This window comes from Vulpes lagopus, chromosome 8, assembly GCF_018345385.1.
Source record: "Vulpes lagopus strain Blue_001 chromosome 8, ASM1834538v1, whole genome shotgun sequence".
In the NCBI taxonomy this organism is placed as follows: domain Eukaryota; kingdom Metazoa; phylum Chordata; class Mammalia; order Carnivora; family Canidae; genus Vulpes; species Vulpes lagopus.
This window is the reverse complement of record NC_054831.1, coordinates 7,581,896-7,606,510: the sequence shown is the minus strand read 5'-3', so window position 1 is coordinate 7,606,510 and position 24,615 is coordinate 7,581,896. Positions and strand designations below refer to the sequence as shown.

The following is a 24,615-nucleotide window of genomic DNA, read 5'->3' as shown; positions in this document are numbered from 1 at the left end:
AGCCCGGCTCCTCGCGGGGCCCCTCCCCCTTGGAGGCCTTTTGTTCCTTTATTTCTTTTTTCCCGTCTTCCTACCTTGATAGAAGCGCGAACTCTTCTCACTGTAGCGTTCCAGCTGGTCTCTCTTTAAATCTCAGGCCGAATTCGTAGATTTTCAGGATGATTGGATGGTTTTCTAGGTAATTTGTTGAGGACCAGGTGACCTGGAGACCCTGCTCCTCCGCCATCTTGCCCCTCTACCCCTGTGTTAGTGTTTTTATTGACTCTTGAATGGAAAATTTTTTAACAAACGAGTTGATCTTTCTGATTTTAGAGGTACTATTGGCCTTTTTATTTATTTATTTTTAAATTTTTCTTCAAAAATTTATTTTCCTTTTTATTTATTACTATTTTTTTACTTCCCTTGGATTTCTTTGATGAGCCCTCTCTTAGGAGACTTGAAGCTGAATTTGGACATTTGTCCCCTCATTAATCCATTCATTTGCTGTTTATTGTTCAATCTACATACTGAGCTCCCATTTTATCTACAAATTTCTTGGCCCTCATCTTGTTTCATGTTTGAGGACCACTTGTGCCTTTCCCATTTTCATCTCCTTCCACTCTTCTTCAGGTACATGCTGCTCTATCCATCCTAATCTTTAAGACTTCCTGTAAAAACTCTGCTCTTTGATTTTTCTGTGACTTTGTACACACTGTTCCTAGTGTTTGGAATGCTTTCTCTCATTATCTTGATGTAATTGTGCTTGAACTTTAAGTCCCTACCTAAATGTTACCCCCTTTGAGAAGCCTTATTTTAATTCTCCCAGCAGAATTGGCCGTGACTACTTTCTGGGAGCTGACTTTGTTGTTTACCCTTTATTCTAAACTTATTACCATTTCTTGGTATTTATGTTTCCTTAAATAGACCATTCACTTTCTTGTGGGTAGGATTGTATCTTATTCCCACAAATTAGCCCAGTATGTGGAATTTGATGGATGCATAATCAGTTTATATTGAATAAATATTTATTTACCAAGTGAATAAAGGATCAAGGTACTGTCTTTTGAAGAGGGGTGAGGGAAACTCTGTTATGACTTGGAAGAAAAATTGCTTATAATTTTAATTATAGAATTTATAGAGATAAGAGGAGGAAAATATCCTGGAATGATAAAACTTTTGCTCCTTTCTATTAATTTTTGCTTTTGAAGCAACTCTTTGCTGATATTAAAAAACAAAAAGCTGATCAATATAACAACTTTCTTTCCCAGGAGTTTGTAAGTGATTCCTCCTGGCTTGTGACATCATGAGACTCTGCAGCCAGAGCCTCCCCCCACAGATGAGAACAGTTGTTCTTTGCAGATGGGGAGAGGAATGGGTTCCAGATATGAGGTCACCGTGTGAAATATACAACACTGTAAATAAGATTTTCATAGACAGGGAAACAGAGTCCATCTGCTTTCTGCTTTCTGATATGAACTTTATGTGTGCAGGCCTTGATGGATAAGATAAAAAGCTGGACAAGAAAAGCTATTTCAATGCTATTGGAGAAAATTAAACTTATTAGATATACTTGTAAGTATTTGTTAACTTTTACATTCAAATTTAAGTATATCGTGACATCTCTTTTTTCTCCCTATCCAGAGAAGAAACTTTTATTGAGAGATAAGGAGATGTTTTAAAAATAGGAGTAGAATAATACTTTTTATTATTTATTTATTATTTATTTTGTTTTCAATACTTTGAACAATAATTTGACATTTCATTGGTGTTTTGCCCTATATGGGCATGAGGAGTCCACAGTGACCAAAGGAATCTCTTTCCTTACAGCAGTAACACAAGATCATGTACACATAATTTTGAAAAAAAATTTTCTTGTAGACAAGCTCTCATGTCATACATACATCCTTTCTCCATAGGTACGGTATAGGAGATTGTTATAGAAGGTGTTGGAAAAAATGAAAGTATGGAATAAACAGGCCTGGAGGGGACTCAGGTTTGAGGTGATGACCAGAATGACATAGGTATGATGGTAGAATTGGCTGGTTTCCTCATCTCAGATGATGCTTTGACTGAAAATGCCCTAGAGCAGCTTGAGGCATGATGTCAGAGTTCCCCCTAAAACAGAATACTGGTGTAAAGTTGTTATTGGACCTTACAAGAATTCCTAGTCTAAGGAAGACAAGACAGGATGTGGGTTAGTTTCTCGGACCTTCACCATTTGTTGAGAGTGAAATCAACTGGGGAACATTTGCATATGAATTAGAGAGAAGAATAGAGGTGACTTTATAGTGGACTGCCCAGCCATTTAGAAGCACAGATGATCTTTGTAACATTACTGGCTGGGGCTGGTGGAACGGCTTCACCTCTGTAGACACACTCTAATTAGCTCATGTTTCTTGACTGCCTACTAAATGCCAGGCATATACCAGTGAATGAGATAGGTAATTCACTGGGAGAGACGGGCAAACAACCAGAGACATAAAAAGGAAATTATAGCATGTGCTGAGTGCTGCTAGGGAAATAAAAAAGATGAGAAAGAAGAATTAGAGAGAGCCACTTTACATGAAGGTGGTTAGGCTGCTCTGAGCAGGTGATTTCTGAGCAGAGATCTGAAAGATGGAAATGAGCCAGCTATCAGGAGAATTAGGCAAAGAACGTTATAGGCAGAGAGACCAGCTAGTGGAAAAATGGCAGGCAGAAAAAGGCTTGGTGTTTTTGAGGAACATGAAGGAAGCTGTTGGACATAGTGAGCAAAGGGAATTACGATATCGGAATAAGCTGGAGAGGCAGGCAGCTGCCACAGCTAGGCTGTGTGGGAGAGTTGGACTTTGTTAAAACTAAAGGGTTTCGGTAGGGAGAGGGCATGATGTATTTTATGCTTTAAAAACATCTCTTAGTTAGTAGTTATGAGGTGAATAGACTTGATGGAAGTTGGGTCGTCATGTAGAAGGCCATTACAGTAAATTGGGCAAGGAAAGAAGGGTGGTAGCAGTGAGGATGGCAGGGAGTGGATGGCTGTGGAGCCGGAACTGGCAGGAAGCTGATGGCTTAAATGTGAAGGTGAGGCAAAGGGAGGAATAAAGCAGGACTCCTAAGTTTTGAGTTGAGCCACTAGATGGATGATGTTACCATTAGCTGAAACAGGAAAGACAGAGGGCTGGAAGGTGGTGCTGGAGTGGTGGGGGAAGGGAGCAGATGGCATAAGTGAGCAAAGAGGCCCTGGTGATGACTGTGGCAAACAGAAGCAGTCTGAGGCAGTTATGCGTGAGGATGCTGGAACCAGACTGCTAGGTTTGAATGTGGTGTGGAAGTGGGCACCTCTTGACTTCTCAGTGTTCTCCTTTGTAAAAGGGAGGACAGTAGAACCTACCTCATAGAATTGATTTGAGGGTTAAATTAGTTGATGGATATAAAGCTCTTAAAACAGTGTGTAACATGTAGTATACTTATATAAGTGTTATTTGAGATTTTTTTATTGCTATAAGGGAAGTGTTTATGATTCAACTCAGGTGGTTGCTGCTATGGAGGGTTAGCTGGTTTTTCAAGAAAATGTGGAAATACATTTATGTGTGAAATTCCTTTGCTTTAAGTATTCTCAAACATCCTGTAAGCCAAATAAAACATGTTTGTGATTGCCAAGCTAGGCTAATTAGCCCAGTTGTGTGGTATTTTTCTATAGTAACATTCAGCCCCTTGGGTGTAGGCATGAAGAAGGCAGATAGGTGGGGCTAACCGAGAGTGAGGGCTGGCTAGTTGAATAGAAGAGGGCGAGTGGACTCATGGTTTGCAAGGGCAGGAGGTAATGACAGGCCCTGGCAACTAGGTGGCCAAGCAAGGGACTAAACATAGTGTGGGGACAGAATGTGGTCAGATCCATGGGTTAGAAGTCTTAAGACAAAGAATTGCTGAAGTGGGGTCTAAAGTGAGATGGAAGGATAGAAGATAGTGATCATAAAGTGTGATATTTGAGTTTTTATATTTGGAATTGGTATCATTTGCAATGATGCCAAGAGATGGCAGTGAACATGGGGGAGAGTGGTTAGGGTGAGTGGAGGAAGAGCTGGTTAGAGTGACTGACTAGGGCTCTATGTATGGTCAACCATATGGATACAAAGTTCCATAAGTGTTTATAGAAATGGGGGTACAGAGGAAGACAGTGACCAATGAGTCAAAGCATTAGTGAATCAGGATAATCAAAGGGTTTGAAGATGATAGTACTGAGGAGGTATAGCAGGAGCTAATGATATGATCTTCAAAAGATCTGGATTTTAATCAAGAATGGAGGAAAAGGGGCACCTGAATGGCTTAGTTGGTTAGGCATCTGCCTTTGGCTCAGGTCATGATCTCAGGGTCCTGGGATCGAACCCTACATTGGGCTCCCTACTCAGCAGAGAACCTGCTTCTCCCTCTCCCCTCTGCCTATTGCTCCCCCTTCTTATGCTCTCTGTCAAATAAATAAAATCTTAGGAAGAAAAAAGAATGGAGGAAAAAAATAATTTTGAAGCTACAGTGGGGAAACAGTGTGGGAAACGTTCTCCGGTCCTTCAGGCACATGGCATAGGAAAGATAAAATAGACTCTCTGAGAGCACTTCAAGGGAAGTGATCATATCAGGGGACAGCCAGGTTTCAGTTAAGTCAAGGAGCATTCACAGAGGAGATGAGCATGGAGAAGCCTCACTGATCGAGTTCCAGGCCTTGGAAGGGGTGAGGAGGAAGATGAGTGATGAGGGATTGGGGTAGATTAGGTGATGGTCATAAAAATGTGGAAATGGAAGTCCTGTACTTTTGCAGGTGAGTAAGACAAAACATTGCTGGAAGTCTCTTTTAGTTAAAAGACCATTTCTTGACATGCTTTACTGACAGCTTCTTTCATCAGGGTGTGGGGTGGACTCTGGTCTACTGTGGAATTCTGTTAGAGTTTCTTTTCTTCAGTGCGATCTGCCCTCTCAAGGGAATCGTTCCTGAGGTCCTCTCTACGTGCTCTGTACCGAAAGGCCTTTTCACAGCAGAGGGCCTTCTTACCTCTCTGCTTCTTCAGGTAGTAACTGTTCAGTGGGCTGGAAGGGATTATAGAAGAGTAGCAATTCAGGGGGAGAAACAAAACAAACCTTAGGTCAGAAGGCAGTGTTTGGAATCAGAAAATGAAATTTTTAAAAATTTAATTCAAATGAATTGACTTGATTTACTTGCAGCATCTTCCCCTCACTAGATACTGTGCTCTAGTGGAGAGCACCCTATCGTGTCCCCATCGCTTAGTGTAGTGCCTGCCATGCTAGTCTTTAGGAAATTTTGTTGAGTCGATACAAATGTAGGATAAATGTAATAAGCTTTTTGTTTCCCTTCCCCCAACAATAAACAGCTATCCTGGAAGTGAAATTGCAGTGACATTCATGAAAAGGGTCCGGCCTCAGGGAGCTTTGCCATCCTTGTCCCCTCCCCACGCTTACCCTAAGCAGAGTTCCAGTATGGTGGGAGAGTATTTGCCCTTTGAAGCTCTCTTGCTTACGTGGGGTTCTTTACCCGTATTTCCCTTCTAATTTGTTTGGCAGTTTTTCTCTTCCATCAGGACCAGGTCAGACACTGTCTGTGGAGACTTTCCTGGTGTCCCCAGCTGAAAGTCTGCTGTACCCTCACAGCATCCTTCGTATTTTCCCTCGTAAACAAGGACTGAGCTTGATCCTCACTCTCTCTCCACATTGTCTCAGGGTCTTGAATACAGTATTCAATAAATCTTAAATTAAATGTACTTGGGATGTTAACAATAGTATAAACTGTTGCATGGAAATTTGTAATTTAAACATGGTACACATTGAAGGGGGGAACTAGTTTCTTCTTTATACCCTCACTTAGTTTGTTAATTAATGTATCTTTGAATCTTTCAACATTTTAGGGGGGAAATGTTATTTAAAACACTTTCTCAAGACACCCTTTGAGTCTAGCTCTTAGGAAAATAACTGCCTGTCTCCATGTGTTCCAGTGGCCTTCAAATGCAGCTGGAACCTTGGGAGGGTGACAGCTTCCTGCAAGAGCCTAAAATACTGAACCGCTATTGAAGACGGCCCCCACCTGCACCCCTGTGCGTAAATAGAAGCAGACCCTGATTTGGTGCTGGAATAACATGAAGCTGAAGGCAGACTGGGTGGCCTGGCTGCCGGAGCCAGGACTCCCATTTACATTAAGAGCTGGTTCTGGACCATTTTGAATTATTGACTCATTCAGCTCTGCAGAAGAGCCAGAGTAAAAAATATGCATCTGGTCTCTCAAGGTTAAGTATCCAGGTTGGAAATCAACCTGTATCACTTTGAAAACTGTCACAGAAACAAGCAGCTATGGAAAGATCTCAGTGAATAAAAAAAGGCCGTTATGTAGTGGGATGTAATCCCCACATAATCTTGTTCTTAAAATGAAGGTTAAAATGTGAAGCCTAGCACATGGGGGCACATAAAATCCCCATGGTTGTCGCTTTCCTACTCCATGCCAAGCTCTGTTCCTTCTCACCTCTGCGTGTTCATAGCAAGGTGCCAGTGTGGGTTCTGTTTCTGATGGAAACCTGTGTTACATCAATATAAATCATGTTTCATGCATTTAATGAGTAGTTCTCATATGCCTAAATTGTTTTCGAGATTGAGCTGTTTAATTAATTTAAAAACTTTTATTAGAGAATAACATATGTATGGAAAACCTGTAAGTGTATATAACTAGTTAAATTTTCACAGATTTTATTTTTTTATTTTAAAGGGTGTATTGAGAATTAATCCAAAGAAGTTTCATGAAGCCTTCATTCCTTCCCCGGTAAGTTCAGTAACTTTATAATAAACTTAATGTCACATTTAATTTTTTAGATGTGCTCTGAAACTGAAATATATATTCTAACTAAAAAGTAGAGTAGTAAAACAAAATCGAGGATGGGCAAGGATTTGTTTCAAATTTAAATAAGCAAAATTTGCCTTTGGTTAACAGCCCCTTTTGCCAGTCTTAAACTCATGCTGCAAGTGAAGGGGACGGCATTTGTTACTAGGGCTGCAGAGAGCAGCTGAGCCCACATGACACCCACCAGTTCTTGCAGTTGGACGTTCTGGGTTTATAGCTTCAAGGGATTTATGGTTTTTTCCACTAATTTAAGTTAATCTTTCCCAAACAAATACGCTATCTACTTTCGATCTACTGCATGAGCTAATCTGCAAATTTGTCCAAAAAAATGTGTAATGCTTTTTTCTTTTGGTCTGAGTTTCTCACTTCGCTTTTCTGCAGGTGATAGGACTTGGTATAAGGTTCTTCACTGTTGGGTCTTTATATCTTTTCTTCTGTTCATGACTCATTTTACCAGGCCTTCTCATTTAAGGGAAGTAGTTAGCAGGAGGTCTTTGGATAAGACTTGATTGTGCAAAGCTAGGGGAGCAATATTCTCAAATTCCTGATGTGACTTTTCCAGGCTGCCATAAATAGGATAGCCATAAAATTAAGATGTTTTAACTGTGGAAGAGAGCACAGGAATAAACCTGAGCTTATTGATGAGGAAATGGAATACATATATATATTTCAGTTAACATATTTCAAGATGTTAAATGGTAAGTTTAGTGAGAATACAAGTTCAGTCATGTGCTTCCCAGGTGGTGGTGGTGTTAAAATAACCTTAAGGACCTATTCTCAAGCTTTTTTTTAGTTCTTTTTTTCCCCCTGTCCTACAGAAGCCAAGGATTCACATTTGTATCTCAAGTTCCATCTTACCCATTGGATTAGAGAAAAAGTATCACTGATGTGTCACCTTGTTCTCTCTGAATCCTATTCTGTTCCTGTGATGGGAACATGCTATGTATTCTTACCCTGGTACTTTGTTCAACTGAGGGTCAGCTTTGAGGCAGTGACTTAGCTGCAGGAGCAGTTTTATCATTCTGGGGAAGCGTAGTTCACATAGTGGTTGATTTCCGATGTTGCTTATAAGGTGAAAATCACATCCGGTAATCATAAGAATTACTCATGAAAATTTCTTAGGAGTATGCCATGTTAGAGATAGATCATCTCTCAGTAAGTCCAGCATAACTAACATTTTCTCTACTTTAGAAAGAATAACCGTTTCTTCATTGGCATGCCAGTTGAGGGAGCTAGATTATAATAGGGGCCCTGTGTATGAAAAACATGGGTTGTTAAGTATGAGAGAATCATAGCCAGTGGAGTAAGGAATTCATCTTGAGACACACCTGGGAGCTGAGAGGATTACAAAGTCTCCCATCAGTGTACACTGAAGTTTCCTTTCATTGATTGGAATGTTAAGGGGAACTACATAGAGCATTTTGAAAATTTTACTGCTTGCTTGCTTTCTTCCCTGAGAACATGGTATTGAATTTCCCTAAGTTATATCCCTGTTAGGCTGGTTCCTGACAAGTGTGGGGCCTAGGACAAGGGTACAAATGGAGGTACACATACTTTATTTTTATTTTTTATTTTTTTTGAGGCACACATACTTTATATTAAATATTTAGAAGTTCTAAATTAAACTATTAGGTAAAATATATTCATGACAAATAAAATATATTTCTTGTCAGATGTACCTCTGTGTACCTGGGTTCGCATGTAGAACTATTAGACTCCTTGGAGCTCTATCCTGAACTGTGGCCTGCATGGAGAGGGTCTGCCTCTGGCCTGCTCTTCTTCCCCTCCCAATCCTGGCTTTCTGTCCCCTCTTTGCTGTCTCCACTGTGCACCCCCTCCTCCCATTCACTGAGGGCCCTTGCGTGCACCTACATGAGCATCTTATCCCACTTGTCCAAATTCTGTCCACATGCCTTAGAAATGCCTGCCCTTTGGCCACCTGTCAAGTCCAATGGGTGCCACCATTGGATGTGGTCTTCCCGCAGGCTAGCAGACCTGGGAAAGATGCCGTGGAAGTGGGTTTGGGGCTCATGATCCCAGGGATGCACATCCTTTTGGCCCTGATCGCTCTTTACCTATGGGGAGGAGTGTGACTGAAGAAGGGCCAGAGTAAAGGTCCTCTAGAATGTAGGGCCTAGTTAGGTTCCTGTAAGTTAAAGTGATATGATTTGAATGTGCAAATAATGTGTTGTCATAGTTTAATTTGCCTATATAGTTAAAGGAAGTTAAGTAAAAGTTACTGATGTTTCAAAGATTTTATTTATTTATTCATGAGAGATATGCAGAGAAAGACAAAGACACAGGCTGAGGGAGAAGCAGGCGCCCTGCAAACAGCCCGATGTGGAACTTGATCCTGGATTCCGGGATCATGCCCTGGGTCAAAGGCAGATGCTCAACCGCTGAGCCACCTAGGCATCCCGAGTTACTGATGTTTCAAAAGCCCAAATTGTTCTCCCACTTGAAATTATATTCCTGGCATGTCCTATTAAGAATCTTTTAGACACTTGTGATATTAGGATTGGCTTGTTTTTTTGCCCCTTATTCTCCTATTTGGCCACTGATGGAGTAGTAATATTATCTCAGAGGGAGAAAAAAAATGCTAAATGATTCACCTCTAAGAAACTAAGAACTGACTGTAAAAGCACTATCAAGGCCCAGTTGTAAGTTTTGGTTGTACATACTGGGACAATCCTGCATTCTGTTTTTGTGGGCGTTTTGGTAATTTTCAGTGTTTAGAGGCATTCCAGAAAGCTCTGAGGAAGGAGATAGTAGAGGCAATAAATTATACATAGATAAATCCCACAACCACTACTGGTCTGGATTTATGAGCATACATAGCTCATGTCCATGTCAGGTGTGAACTGGTATGAACTGCAAAAATGCTCACAGGTGGACTAGGAGTAGATTATCAGAACCAGGGTCTGAATGTTCCCTGTTCCCTGTCTTAGCAGGGAGAGTAAAGAGAGGAATTGTTCAAAGAAGATGTAGCCTTTGCTCTGACAATAGGAAATTAAAAAGTTTTTTGTAAAACTTTTGTAAAACTGGGGGTGGATTAGATTGTCTGATATTCCTTATAACTTTAAAATTCTAAATTCTTACTTAAAATTTTAAAGTTTCGGGCAGCCTGGTGGCTCAGTGGTTTAGCGCCTGCCTTTGGCCTGGGGCATGATCCTGGGGACCCAGGATCGAGTCCTGCGTCTGCCTCCCTGGGTGGAGCCTGCTTCTCCCTCTGCCTATGTCTCTGCCTCTCTCTCTCTTTCTCTGTGTGTGTCTCTAATGAATAAAAAAATAAAATCTTAAAAAAAATAAAATTCTAAAGTTTCTGGAGAGACAAGAGTAGACTACATTTGATTATTTAGGTTCTTACTCTAAAAACAGTTGTGAATTTACACAATGTCATTTGCTATGTTAAAATATCTACTGAAGAGGCTAACAACAGTGAATTCATCATCACTTTGTTATTTTAAAAAAGTATTTCATTTTGGGGGATGCTGACTTAGGTTCATTATAATTGGAAGTGATAGAAAGTTGATTTTCATTCTCTTTTGACAAAGCCAAGTCACTTATATGTGTACCTGTGAGTCTTCTAGGGTTCTCAGTAAAAGTAAGATACAGAGTTAGAATAAAACCATTTGACTTTGAAGCAAACCAAGAGCAATTAATATTATTGAGATACCTTTTTATGCTGTCTGGGGATAGGATAAAGAGGAGAAATGGACCAGATATGGATACTTGACTTTTTACAAAAAGCATGGACTCCATTCTGAATTATGTTGGTACAAGAAGTTTTATAACTTTTTTTGTGCATTTTGTCATGGGTGGCACCCTTTGAACGTCTGTGGAGTTTATTTGGTCCAAAGGGAGCTATTCCATCGATAGAGAATGCTTTTGGGTTGTCCTCCCCACTCCAAAACCTCCCAAGTATTTAGTTAGATTACCCTCAGATCCCATTATTTTTCTGCTAGGTTGGTTCATTATCTATTTTCTTTTTTTTCCTATTCTTTCTGGTGGATAGAGTTAATCATTGACATTCAAATAAAGAGCTGAACTCTTTGGCTTTTATTTTATTTTATTTTATTTTAATTAATTTATTTTTTACTCTTTGGCCTTTAAAAGTGGGTGTGTCTGAGTGGCTCAGTCAGCTAAGCATTTGCCTTCAACTCAGGTCATGATCTCAGGGTCCTGGGATGGAGCCCTGCATTGGGCTACCTGCGCACTGGGGAGCCTGCTTCTCCCTCTCGCTTGGCCTGCTGCTCTGCCTACTTGCGCATGTGTGCTCTTTCTCTCTGTGCGCCAAATAAATAAGAACATCTTAAAAAAAAACATCTTTAATACTGAGTTGTTCCCAAGTTTATGGTCTTTAAAATAAGAGATTCTGCAAAAGATTCACATGTCTATTGGCCATTTGTATGTCTTCAGAATGAATCCAGTAAGAGCTGAGCAGTGACGCAATACCTGGATATTTGTGTATTGCCTGAGGTTCAACTCAGCCCTGCTTTTCTTGGTTTCTTGGAATGGGAATGTGACAATACCAGTCACATTCATCTTAAATCTCTGAGCTGTCTGGGAGTGGTGTACCTGATTATGAGAGAAGCATTTCATTCTGTGTGTTTTGACCACATGATCATGCATTGGGATGTCCTCCAAATAGCTCTTTCTTCATTCTGGGGAAGTTGGAGAGGCCCTGTTGCTACATAAATTGCAGAAGGCAGCGATTGATGATAATGTGCCACCCTGCAGTTGTTCACATTTTATTTAGTGGTTGTCTCTTCCTTATTTCTCTGAGAAGCTCAACATGAGGTCAACTACAGTGACTCTGTCTTTGTGGCTAACACAGTAGCTGTACCTCAGGAACTAGGGTGGGTCAGGTTTGACAACATGTGCAGGCCATAGCTGTCAGCCCATGGTTAGGGTGGAAATTGAACAGAAAAACTGTTCTAAAAGAGCTCTCATGATTTGTAATCAGAAACTATAAAAAATGCTGAATGTCTAAAGTCCCATTTTTGGTGCTGGTGGGGCAGGTTTGGTGAATGGAATGATAATTTTAACTGAAATGTTATAGTATTCACCTTTATTTAGTCTCTTGACTGTTAAGTCTTACCTATATCAAGTATCCCTAATAGAAAATTTTTAGTGGTGGTTTTCTAAGCCTTGTTTGCTCTTACTTCCTTTAAGAAAAAGGAACATTTTATTTATCTCTTATTTTTTTTGGAAAAAATATGGAAAAGAGGCATGGAGTATAAAACTTTGGAAGGGGGGGGTGGGGAAAAAAATAAAACTTTGGAAGGATAAGAATATATATATGCATGTTTGTTGATAAAACATTTTGAGAATGCTTAATTTTTCCGTGGATCCTTCTGTCTTTCCTGTTTCAGTATTTTTGCAAAGTAATTTGACTTACTAGGAAGATTCTGGCCTCTGTTTAAGTTTAGCAGTTGATACTTGAGTTCAGTAGGGTTACATCTGCTTAAAGTAGGTTATTATTATTTTCTTAACCAATACACTGTTTTTAAAAAATTAAATTCAGTTAATTAACACATAATCTATTATTAGCTTGAGAGGTAGAGGCCAGTGATTCATCAGCCTTATATAACATCCTGTGCTCATTACATCATGTGCTCTCCTTCATGCCCATCACCCAGTTACTGTATCCCCCCATCCACCCTCCTTCCAGCCAGCCTAGTTTGTTTCCTATGGTTAAGAGTCTCTTGTGGTTTGTCTCCTCTCTGATTTCATCATTTTATTTTTTTCCTCCCTTGCCCTATGATCCTCTGTTTGTTTCTTAAATTCAATATATGTGTGAGATCATGATAATTGTCATTCTCTGACTGATTTCGCTTAGCATAATACTCTCTAGTTCCATCCACGTTGTTGCAAATGACAACATTTCATTTTTTTCGAAGGCTGGGTAGTATTTCATTGTGTGTGTGTGTGTGTGTGTGTGTGTGTGTGTGTGTGTGTAATATACACCACATCTTCTTTATCCATTCACCTTTCAATGGACATCTGGGCTCCTTCCATAGTTTAGCTGTTGTGGACATTGCTGCTATAAACATTGGGGTGCAGGTGTCCCTTTGGATCACTACATTTGTATCTTTGGACTAAATCCCTAGTAGTGCAATTGCTAGGTCATAGGGTTAAGTCTCCGTTTTTGGTGGGGTCTTTATCTAGTTTTGGGATCGAGGTAATGCTGGCATCATAGAAAGAGTTTGGAAGTTTTCCTTCCGCTTCTATTTTTTGAAACACCTTCAGAAGAATAGTTATTAATTCTTCTTTAAATGTTTGGTAGAATTCCCCTGGGAAGCCTTTCGGCCCTGGACTCTTGCTTGTTGGGAGATTTTTGATTACCGTTTCAATTTCCTTGCTAGTTATGGGTATGTTCAGGTTTTTCTATTTCTTCCTGTTTCAAGCTTTGATGGTTTATATGTCTCTAGGAATGCATCTGTTTCTTCCAGATTGCCCAATTTGTTGGCATATAGTTGCTCGTAATGTGTTCTTATAATTGTATTTCTTCAGTGTTGGTTGTGATCTCTCCTCTTTCATTCATGATTTTATTTATTTGAGTCCTTTCTCTTCATTTTGATAAGTTTGGCCAGTAATTTATTGATCTTATTACTCCTTTCAAAGAACTAGCTCCTAGTTTTCATTGATCTGTTCCACTGTTCTTTTGGTTTTTGTTTCATTGATTTCTGCTTTAATCTTTATTAATTTTCTTCTTCTGCTGGGGTTAGGCTTTATTTGCTGTTCCTTCTCCAGGTGCTTTAGGTATAAGGTTAGGTTGTGTATTTGAGACCTTTCTTGTTTCTTGAGGAAGGCTTGTATTGCTGTCTACTTCCCTCTTAGGACTGCTTTTGATGCATCCCAAAGGTTTTGAACAGTTGTGTTTTCATTTTCATTTGTTTCTATGAATTTTTTAAAAGTCTCCTTTAATTTCCTGGTTGACCCATTCATTCTTTAGTAGGACACTTTTTAGCCTTCGTGTGTTTGAGTTCTTTCCAAATTTCCTCTTGTGATTGAATTCCAGTTTCAAAGCATTGTGGTCTGAAAATATGCAGGGAATGATCCAAATTTTTTGGTACCACTTGAGACCTGATTTGTGACCTATTATATGATCTATTCTGGAGAATGTTCTGTGCACACTCGAGAAGAATTTAGGATGGAATGCTCTGAATATGTCTGTGAAGTCTGTCTGGTCCAGTGTGTCATTCAAAGCCCTCGTTTCTTTATTAATCTTCTGCTTAGATTATCTTTGCATTGGAATAAATAGGGTGTTAGTTAAGTCCCCTACTATTATTTTATTATAGATGTGTTTCTTTAATTTTGTTATTAGTTTATATCATTGGCTGCTCCCATATTAGGGGAATGAATATTTACAATTGTTAGATCTTCTTGTTGGGTAGACCTTTTAATTATGATATAGTGTCCTTCCTCATCTCTTATTAGTCTTTGGTTTAAAATCTAATTTGTCTGATATAAGGATTGCCACCTCAGCTTTCTTTTGATGTTCATTGACATGATAAATGGTTTTCCATTCCCCCTCTTTAAATCTGGAGGTATCTTTGGGTCTAAAGTGAATCTCTGTAGGCAACATATTGATGAGTCTTGCTTTTTTATCCAGTCTGATATCCTCTGTCTTTTGACTGGGGGCACTTAGTCCATTTACATTCAGGGTGATTATTGAAAGATATAAATTTAGTGCCATTGTATTACCTGTAAAGTTACTGTTTCTGTAAATTGACTCTGTTCCTTTCTGGTCTGTGTTCCTTTTAGGCCCTCTCTTTGCTTAGAGTATCCTTCTTAATATTTCTTTCAGGGCTGGTTTAGTGATCACACAGTCTTTCAGTTTCTGTTTGTTCTCCTATTTTGAATGGCATCCTAGCTGGATAAAGTATTCTTGGCTGCGTATTTTTCTCATTTAGCATTCTGAATGTATCATGTGAGTCCTTTCTGGCCTGCCAGGTTTCTGTGGGTAGGTCTGCTGCCAGTCTGATGTTTCTATCCTTGTAGGTTATGGACCTCTTGTTCTGAGCTGCTTTCAAGATTTTCTCTTTGATTCTGAGATTTGCAAGTTTCACTTCTATATGTTGAAGTGTTGGAATATTTTTATTAACTTTGAAGGGGGGGGTTCTCTGTGTCCCCTGGACTTGAATGTCTGTTTCCTTCCCCAGATTAGGGAATTTCTCTGCTATAATTTGGTCCAATATACCTTCTGTTCCCCCGCTTCCTCTTCTTATGGGATCCCAGTTATTTTAATATTGTTTCACTTTATCATATCACTTATCTCTTGAACTCTCCCCTCATGATACAGTAGTTATCTTTTTCTCAGCTTTTTTTTATTCTGCATCATTTTGCCTCTGTATCACTAATTTTCTCTTCTGCTTCATTTATCCTAGCCATTAGAGCCTCCATTTTTGAGTGCATCTCATTAATCGCCTTTTTGATTTTGACTTGATTAGATTTTAGTTCTTTTGTTTCTCCAGAAAGGGATTTTGTAGTGTCTTCTATGCTTTTTTTTTTTTTTTCAAGCCCAGCTAGTATCTTTATAATTGTTATTCTGAATTCTAGTTCTGACGTCTTATTTATGTCCTTACTGATTAGGTCTCTGGCGATCAGTACTGCTTCTTGGTCTTTTTTCTTTTTTTCAGGTGAGTTTTTCCATTTTGTCATTCTGTTCAGAGAATAGATGACTGACAGAACAAAATACTAAAATGGCAACAATGACCCCAGAGAAATATACATTAACCAATTCAGAAGAAAGCCAAAACTGGAAAATAAAAATAAAAAAATATAATCAGACAGGTGGACAGAACAGAACAATACACTGGATCCTGTGTATATTTTGGTCTCTGTGTTAGAAAATTAGATCCCAAAAATGTAAAGAAAGAAAAGCTTATATATGTGCAAATATAAAATTAAATACAATGAAAGGATAGAATATAACTGTAAAAATGAAAATTAAAAGACACACAACAGAAAGGGAATATAAACAGATATGTGAACAGAACAGAGCAATACACTATATCCTGAGTGTATTTTTTTGGTTTATTAGAAGAAACTGCATCTCAAAATTGTAAAGAAAGAAAAATTTACATATATGCAAAAATGCTATTTAATATGTTGAAAAGATAGAATGTAACTGAGAAAATAAAAATTAAAAAAAATCTAAAAAAAGTTGATAAAATAAATTCATTGAAAAAGGAAAGAGAAAAAAATTAAAATTGAAAGACTAAAGAATTGTGGGAAAAAACCACGAATTCTATATGCTATATTCCCCTAGTGCTGGAAGTTTGCAGTGCTCAATGATTAGTCAACTTGGTTTTGGATGAATGTACTTATTGATCTTCTGGTGGAGGGACCTTTTTGCCTGATTCTTAGGCATCTTTGCCCTGGTGGAATTGTACCGCCCTTGACAGGGGGCCAGGCTAACTAATCTGCTTGGAAGGCAGCTATGCTCCACTATACCACCAACGCACTAATCTGTTTGGGATTGCTCAATGTGGCTTTTGTTCCCTGAAGGCTTTCCCCTCTGCTTTAGAGGATGAAAGTGAAAATGGTGGCTTCCCAATCTTCAGCTAGGAGCCCCACTCCTTAATGCCCCCTCAGAGAAAAGCAGCCAATCACTCCTGTCTCTGTGGTCTCTGTCTGCACTCCATACTCACCCAACCTGTGACTGAGCATTTATATTTCAGGCATGCAACTTCATTTTGAGTCTCCAAACCCTGCAGACTTCTGCAGCTTGCATCCATGACGCTCCACCTCGGGGAGGGAGGGGGCGGTTCTTGTCGTTGTTCTGCTGCTTGCTGGGCCCCTCTTTGGGGAGCGGTTGCACAGGACATGCTGTGGTTTCTGGTTTATGGCAACCCCGAGCTGAGAGCCCACTCCTGGGTTCACCAGTTGCAGCCAGCTTCCCTGCTCAGATGCCTAGGAACTCTGCCACACTTAGGCACCCTCAGTCTTCCTGTGTGACCCCAAAGATCCTGAGACTAAACTGTCCCTAAAGTGGATTATTTATAAGCATGTGATTGAGGTTGAAGGTGTCCATGCCTTGTGTTCATGGTGGGGAGTTTACCCTGCTCCTTAGTCAGAGAGGTGGAAGAGTGTGAGAATGCTTCATGAGTCTCATGTCCCTTTCCTTTTCTTCTTTGCCTTCTACTTAGGTCTCCATAAAAGCAACCACAGTTTGCTTTCTCTGTCATTTTCTTGGCAGGAGGAGTATAATTTTGCTGGTTTCTTCCTTAGAGAACTCAAATCCTGGAGCTAGTTGCTGTTCTTGTCTTCAGTTGGTGTTCTTGGGGGATTATATTTTGTTCTTCTGTTTTCTTGCAAACCTTCTATGTTTTACCCTTCTTTGATACTTAAAAATCAGTGTACAAAAGGTATCATCATGCTTTATTTTATTTAAAACAAGAAAGGATAACTTACTCCTTTCTCATTTCAGTTATGGAAACATATAATCTCAGTTTTTTGCTTTATATATTTTTGTTTGTTTTTGGTCTGCTTGTAGGAGATTTTCTCCTATGTTTTTGAAATTTTTTTTTGAAATTTTTAAAAATATTCTGCTCTCTGTGTGTGTCTCATGAATAAATAAATAAAAATCTTTAAAATAAAAAATAAAAGAAATATTCTGTTAACCTGCTCTTTTGTGTTCATTCCCATTTCTATAAGGCCCAAAGAGACTGATTGCCCTCTCTTGTTGAGTTAGTGGACAGATTGTAGAGTCTACAGTTTTTAAACCGAGGAAATAGGGATGCCTGGGTGGCTTAGCGGTTTAGCGCCTGCATTTGGCCCAGGGCGTGATCCTGAAGTCCCGAGATTGAGTCCCGCATTGGGCTTCCTGCATGGAGCCTGCTTCTCCCTCTGCCTGTATCTCTGCCTCTCTCTTTCTCTCTCTCTCTGTCTGTCTTTCCCTCATGAATAAATAAAATCTTTACAAAAAAAAAAAAGGGGGAAATAATTTTTGGTTCCAGGCCTTGGTAAACTGATTATTTTCTCTCTCCAACCTAGGATGGTGATCGAGACATTTTTATTGATGGGGTTGTTGCTCGTAATAGAGCCTTGAATGGGGATCTGGTGGTCGTGAAGCTCCTTCCAGAGGAACAGTGGAAGGTGAGTTAAATTTTCCTTTTCTAATAATAGATGACTCAGGGCCTTTTTATTCTGTGGTGCATCCATGAGACATCATAAACTGGAGTAGTCATGGACTGCTGAGGTCCTGTGGTTGCCTCAGAAGTAGGCCATGCAATGCTTAGAACTTAGAAGCATCTGGGTGGCAGACATCTAATGATTTGAGTTGTTCTCCTCGCTCCCTCCCTGTGATCTGTCTTCCCTGTCATATGCCTTGCACTGATTTCTGATAATTTTTAGGATAGAAGAAAAGCTTGCAGGGCACATTCAAACTATATGTAATATTTCCTCACATTAATGGTGGGCAAACTAGAAGGACAAAGCCATAGGCATGGTGGCAGTGTTTGCACATTCTTGCTGCCTCTATGGGAAAATTCAGCCAACACATACCTAGTTCTGTAAGTTACAGTTTGGTGATTGGGCTTCCCTTGGCAGAAAAAAATAGACTCTGTCTTTTTATAAAACAGAGATCTGGTGGCAGACGAAAATGTTTTTAACATGAGAATATGCTGGGTTTCAGTCTCCATATATGTTTGTCAATTGAAAAGAAAGATGTGGTTTTTGACTGTTGTTTTAAATAAAGGTTGGGCACTGGAAAGATTCATAGTAGCAGTTTCTTTGAATTTTCATGTAGAACTGGCAACTTGTGTGTCCAAGTCTAGATTTTTCTTTATAGCATTTCTTCATTTCTTTTATTTTATTTGGCTCAATTCACTGGTATTGAGGAATATAGTGTTGTCTTCGGTGAGTGGTACTATAGGATTAATAGAGTGAGCTTTTAGGCTAGGATCCTTGGGTTTGAATTCCATTTCTGCCACTTACCTGTATAACCTCAGTTGAATTATATAACCTCTCTGTGCCTCAAATGCCTCACCTGTAAAATGGAATAATCATAGTACCTACTTTATAGGTTTGTCATGAAGATTAAATGAGAATACATGTAAAAATCTTAGAATGGTGCCTGACCCATGGTAGCAGCTCAAGCAATGTCAGTTTTTATTGTTAGCTTTTATAGAAATGGGGAAAATACTACCTTATCTCAGAGCTTTGTCCAGATGTAAATTTGTTTTTATCTGATAAAGCTAGAGTAACTGAGTTAGACCTATGTGCCAGGGATTTGTAGGGTGTAGGGATGTTAATAATGATCAAGATAGACATCACTCTTGCCCTCATGGAGCTTTTAGTCTGAGGGAGTACATGTAGGAAGAGACAGATACTAATCACACACAAATTTAAAGATAATTATTATTAATGCCATGAAGTTAAGTACAGAGTGTTTTATGAATCAATTTCTAGCCTCGATTCCCCCAGTGCACCCCCAGTTGCTGACAGTTGTGGTTATATCCTCCCTTGATTCTGAAAAGTGCAGCTAAGGGTTGGTTCCAGGTCCTAGGAATGTTTATTGATTTAGGCCATTTACTCTTTTCTGGAAAGCAGCATCTAGCACAGTGTTGAGATCTAAGAAGATAAGAGGAGTACATTAGGGTCTGGTCAAACTAAAGAGGTATCCCTAGAAGTCATTTGAGGGAGTAAAGAGGCAGAATTAGAGTGAAGATGATCCAAAGAAGGAACAAGAAAGATGGTGGTTTCCTTTAACTTAAGGAGTGAGAATGGGTAGAATAGAAAAAAATAGAAGAGTAACTACAAATTTGTGATTCTAGAGCTGACCAGAGCAGATGCAAGGTGTTGACAGGTTGAAAAATAATAGAGAGCATATATTACAGCACCTGTTGAGCTCTGCAGAGGTGAATGAGGTTGATTCTAAAAGAGCAAGGCTGGAGCACTTGGGAGCTCAGTTGGTTGTGTCTGACTCCTGCTCAGGTCATGATCCTGGGGGTCTGCTCAGCGGGGAATCTGCTTCACCTTCTCCCTCTGCCCTTCTCCCCACTCGTGCACACTTTCTCTCAGATGGATAGATAAAACTTTTGGAAAAAAAAAAAGAGCAAGGTCAAGTTGCCTGGCATCCTTCCTACCTTGGCTATGGCAGGGGATGGCTAAAAACCCCAAACATATCAATAAACAAATCAGTTACATTATTTTCCTTGTTCTTCACTCCATTTGTATTTAAGACCAGCAAGCACAGCCTTTTCTGGTATTGTCAGATGCACCCTAGCTTTGGACAGAAAGATGAGGGTAGTTTGGAGGTGAAGGTGTTTGTTGTCAAGTTGTAGAAGGACAGTGTAAGACTTGGGCATTCTTATTTCTGCTTTGGTGCCTTTGCTTCTAGACAAAAACCTATACCTCCTTTGAGACTTAACACAGCAAAGTTGTGTTTTTTCCCAAGAGGCCTAAGTTTGTGATTTTGTAATTGCTAGGTCACTGGAGCTAGTTAAGTAGATAAAAATTTACTGAAATTCTTGTAGTGTTCCCACAGTCAATATTACACATTGACATAGCTTGTTGTTGTTCTATTTTACAGTTAGTATCTAAAGGCAGAAGAGATTAAGGGCCAGATGGGAGTTTTAAGCCAGGGAGTGACATGGTCTTATTTAGCCAAAAATCACTCTGGCTGCTATTTGGAGATTGGAATGCAGTGGGGGCTGTTACGCATTGGCATGACTAGTCAGGAGGCATATACTGGGTCATGATAGCATAGATGGAGAGAAGTAGGGATACATTTTGTGAGTAGAGCTGATGGGACTTGAATATGGATATGAGGAGTAGGGTGAGTGAAAGGGAGGAATCAAGGATTAAGATTCTAGTTTAAGCAAAATGAGTATGATATCATTAATTAAAATGAGGAATAGTAGGGAAGAACATGTTTGGGTGCAAAAATTATGAGTTCTGCTTGGCTATGTTAAGTTTTAATTTCTTTTCAGACATGTTAATAGAGATGCTGAGAATATATGGAGGCCTAGATGGTTCATTACTCATAAATTCTACTAAACATTTAAGAAAGAAATAATCCCAAGTCTACACAAATGCTTTCAGAAAATGCAAGAGGAGGAAATCTTTTTCAACTCCTCCTATGAAGGCAGCATTGCCTTAATATCAAAACTAGGAAAAGACATTAGAAGAAAGCTATAGGCCAGTACTCCTCACAAACATAGTTTAAAAAGTCCTCAACAAATTTTAGTAAATAAAATCCAGCAACATATTATATTAAAAGGATAACACAACATGGGAAAATGGGGTTTATCTCAAGAATGCAAAGTTGGTTTAATATTTGAAAAGCAATCTGCTGTAATTCACTGTATTAACTGACTAATAATAACACTATATTTCAGTCAAATGTCATCATTTTAATAGATGCAGAAAATGTGATTGACAGAAGTCCACAATCATTCATAATAAAAACAGCAAATAGAAATAAAAGATTCCTCAGTCTGGCAAAGCACATCTTGGAGATATTTATAACTAACACCATTCTTAGTAAGGTGAAAGACTAAGTGATTTTCCTTCAATATTGGGAATGGGGTAAAAATGTCCCTTCTCATCCCTGGATATTCTAGCCAGTACAATAAGGCAATAGAAAAAAAAAAAAAGCATTCAGATTGGAAAGGAAGAGGTAAAACTGTCTTTATTCTTAGACCATATGATTTTCTAAGACCATATTATAATCCTAAGGAATCTACTAGAATCCTAGGAATCTACTGCTAGAACTAATAAGTGAGATTAGCAAGGTTGAAGGACAGAAGTTTGATATAAAAAAAATCAATTGTACTTCTACATATTAGCAAAGAAAAATTGGAAATTAAAAACATTAAAGTATCTTTTTAGTAGAATCAAAATTATGATATACTTAGGGAAAAATTTGACCAAAGATGTGTAAGACATGCACACTACAACTGTAAACCTCCTGGGAAAAATTACATAAGACCTCAATAAATGGTGAGAAATACCATGCTCATGATTTTTAAAATTTTTTATTATTTTAAAGAGATTCTATTTATTTATTCATGAGAGACACAGAGAGAGAGGCAAAGATATAGGCAGAGGGAGAGGCAGGCTCCCTGCAGGGAGCCTGATGTGGGACTCAATCCCAAGACCCCAGGATCACTCCCTGAGCCAACGGCAGGTGCTCAGCCACCGAGCCACCCAGGTGTCCCCATGCTCATGAATTAAAAGACTCAGTATTGTTACGATGACAGTTCTGTTCAGATTGATCTATATATTAAACCCAATCCCAAAGAAAATAATAGCAGACTTCTTTGTAGAAATTAATAAACTGATTTTAAGATTTATATAATTATGCAAAGGCCTTAGGATAACCAAACAAAGAACAAAATTGGAGCTGCATATTACCTGATTTCAAGACTTACTATAAAGCCCTGGTAATCAAGACTGTGTGGTAGCGTTAAGATAGACAGATCAATGGGAGAGTAGAGACTCCTATACAGACCCAGGCATGTATGATTAATTGATTTTCTACAAAGGTGCCAATGTAATTCAGTGGAGGAAAAGATGTTTTTAAATATGTGCTATTTCAATTGTGCAACCATATGAAAAATAAAACTTTGACCTTTACTTTGTACGGTATATGGAAATTAACTTGAAATAGGTTGTAGATATTTTGAACTTTCTATAAGAAAAAGAGGGGAAAATTTTAGTGATCTTAGATTTGACAAATATTTCTTAAATATGAAACATAAAAGAAAAGTCAATAAACTTGGGCAAAATTGTAAACTTTTGCTCTTCATTAAATACTTGCAAAAAGGCAAGCCACAGACTAGGAGAAAATATTTGCAAAACATTTATCTGACCAAAGACTTTTATCTAGACCATAAAGAACTATTTTAATTCAGTAACAGACAGCCTATTTAAAAACTGTATTAAAGATTTGAAGAGATACTTAGTAAATGAGATATATGGATGGCAAATAAGTGTAGGAAAAGATACTTGATGTAATCAGTCATTAAGGAAATACAAATTAAAAGCACAAGATAGAACTATTAAAATAGCTAGAATGGCAAACGTTCAAAATATTAATCAAAACCATTGTTGGCAAGGATACAGAGCAACTAGAACCCTCATACACTGCTAGGGGAATATAAAATGGTACAGTCACTTTGGAACACAGTTTGGCAATTTCTTAAAAAGTTAAGCACACACCTAACATGATCCATCCCTTCTAGTCCTGTATATTTACATTAGGGAAATGAAGGCATTTGTCTGCATGAAGACTTATATAGTCATTCAAAGCCACTTTTTTTGAATAGCCCCAAACTGGAAATAGCACACATGTCCATCAGCATGAAAACCAATTTTGCTATACCTATTCAACAAATACAACTCAGCAGTTAAAAAAGAGAAATCAATGGACTGTTGATACATGCAACAACATGGATAATCTCAAAATAAATTATGATGGATGAAAGAAGCTAAGCAAAAAAGAATATACTCTGTATGAGTCCATTTACATAAAACTTTAGAAAATGCAAACTGATTTGTATGGAGAAAAGGCAAATCATTGGATGCCTGGGGCAAGAGTAGGAGAGATGGATTACCGAGGGATCCCAAGGGAGCTTTGGGGGTGATGGACATGTTTATTATCTTGATGGGATAATTTCATAATTGTGTCTGTAAGTCAAGACCAATCAGTTTGTGCCCTTTAAATATATGCAGTTTGTTATATATCAGTAAAGCCACAAAAATTACCGAAAATGAAGAAATAAAACAAGATGTTTGGACAAATGAACCTGAAGCTCCAAGGAAAGATTGAAGCTAGAGATGTCAGTTTGGAAGTCTTCAGTATATGTGTGGTGTTAAAGTCGTGCTAGTGGATGAGATCACCTAGAGAGTGTAGCTAAAGAAAAAAGGCTGAGTATTGAGTTCTTGGGCAAGCCAGCATTTAGAGATAAGCTAAGGAGACCATGGAGAAACCCATGCCCCTGCATCAAGGGGTATGAATGATGCTGGTTAAATTCCATCTATGTCTAAAGTGGAAATCAATGAAATTGAAAACAGAAAAGAAAATGTTGGTTCTATGATAAAATCAGTAAATCGATAAACCTCTCGTACAACTGACAAAAATAAAAAAGGCATAAGTCACCAATATCAGGAATGAAATAGGGGATATCATGTATTACAAGCATTAAAAAGATAACATTTGTAAAACAAAACAAAAATATCAGTGCTGCCTGGTTTAGAGAAAAGGCTGATGGATTCTGAGGGTATAGAGAGTCAGAGGTCTAGTGAAACAGGTGTCAACAAACTCAGGCTTTTCATAATCCATATGATGTGTTCAAATCTAGGAAGGCATTTTTTAATCTACTAGATCCTGAGCCCTCTCTTTATTGATAACATCCCCTTAAGCAGCGATTGGTATGGATAGAGAGGCCTAGACTGGCAAGGAGGACGCTTTCCTTTGAGTTACTAGTAATAGATTAGGGGAAATGACCCAGAGACTGCCTTGGTGTGTGCATAGGCCGTCTTCAGCTTTCAGAAGATTTGAAGTGTAGAGGATGGCCCGGGGTTCCTTGCTTATTCCTTTTCTGTGAAGCTCCTAGGGTCTTCACAGTGGCTGCCTGACAATTGCTTTTTATATTAGCAACCCCACTAGGTATATCTCATAGGCCTTGTTAGTTAGAGTAAGTATTTCACAGCTTCCCATTCTGAAGCAGGGAGCCTTGTTGGCTGTAGCCCACCTGTGACAGTTGTTGGTGACAGGGTCAAACTAGAGAGAAGAGAATATTCAGACT

General features: G+C 38.8%; 1 protein-coding gene across 6 annotated transcripts in view; it reads left to right on the top strand.

Moving 5' to 3' along the window:
* The window catches only part of DIS3L2 (DIS3 like 3'-5' exoribonuclease 2), a 349,588-nt gene that overhangs the window by 58,309 nt on the left and 266,664 nt on the right, over positions 1-24,615 (top strand). For 4 of the 6 annotated variants that reach the window (XM_041765744.1, XM_041765743.1, XM_041765745.1 and 1 more), the window contains 2 exons: positions 6,719-6,772; positions 17,855-17,956. In XM_041765744.1, the coding sequence (XP_041621678.1) occupies positions 6,719-6,772; positions 17,855-17,956 (156 nt within the window). Of the gene's footprint in view, positions 1-5,957; positions 6,057-6,718; positions 6,773-17,854; positions 17,957-24,615 lie in introns of all 6 variants that reach the window. The other 2 variants (XM_041765747.1, XM_041765748.1) reach the window with 1 other exon arrangement.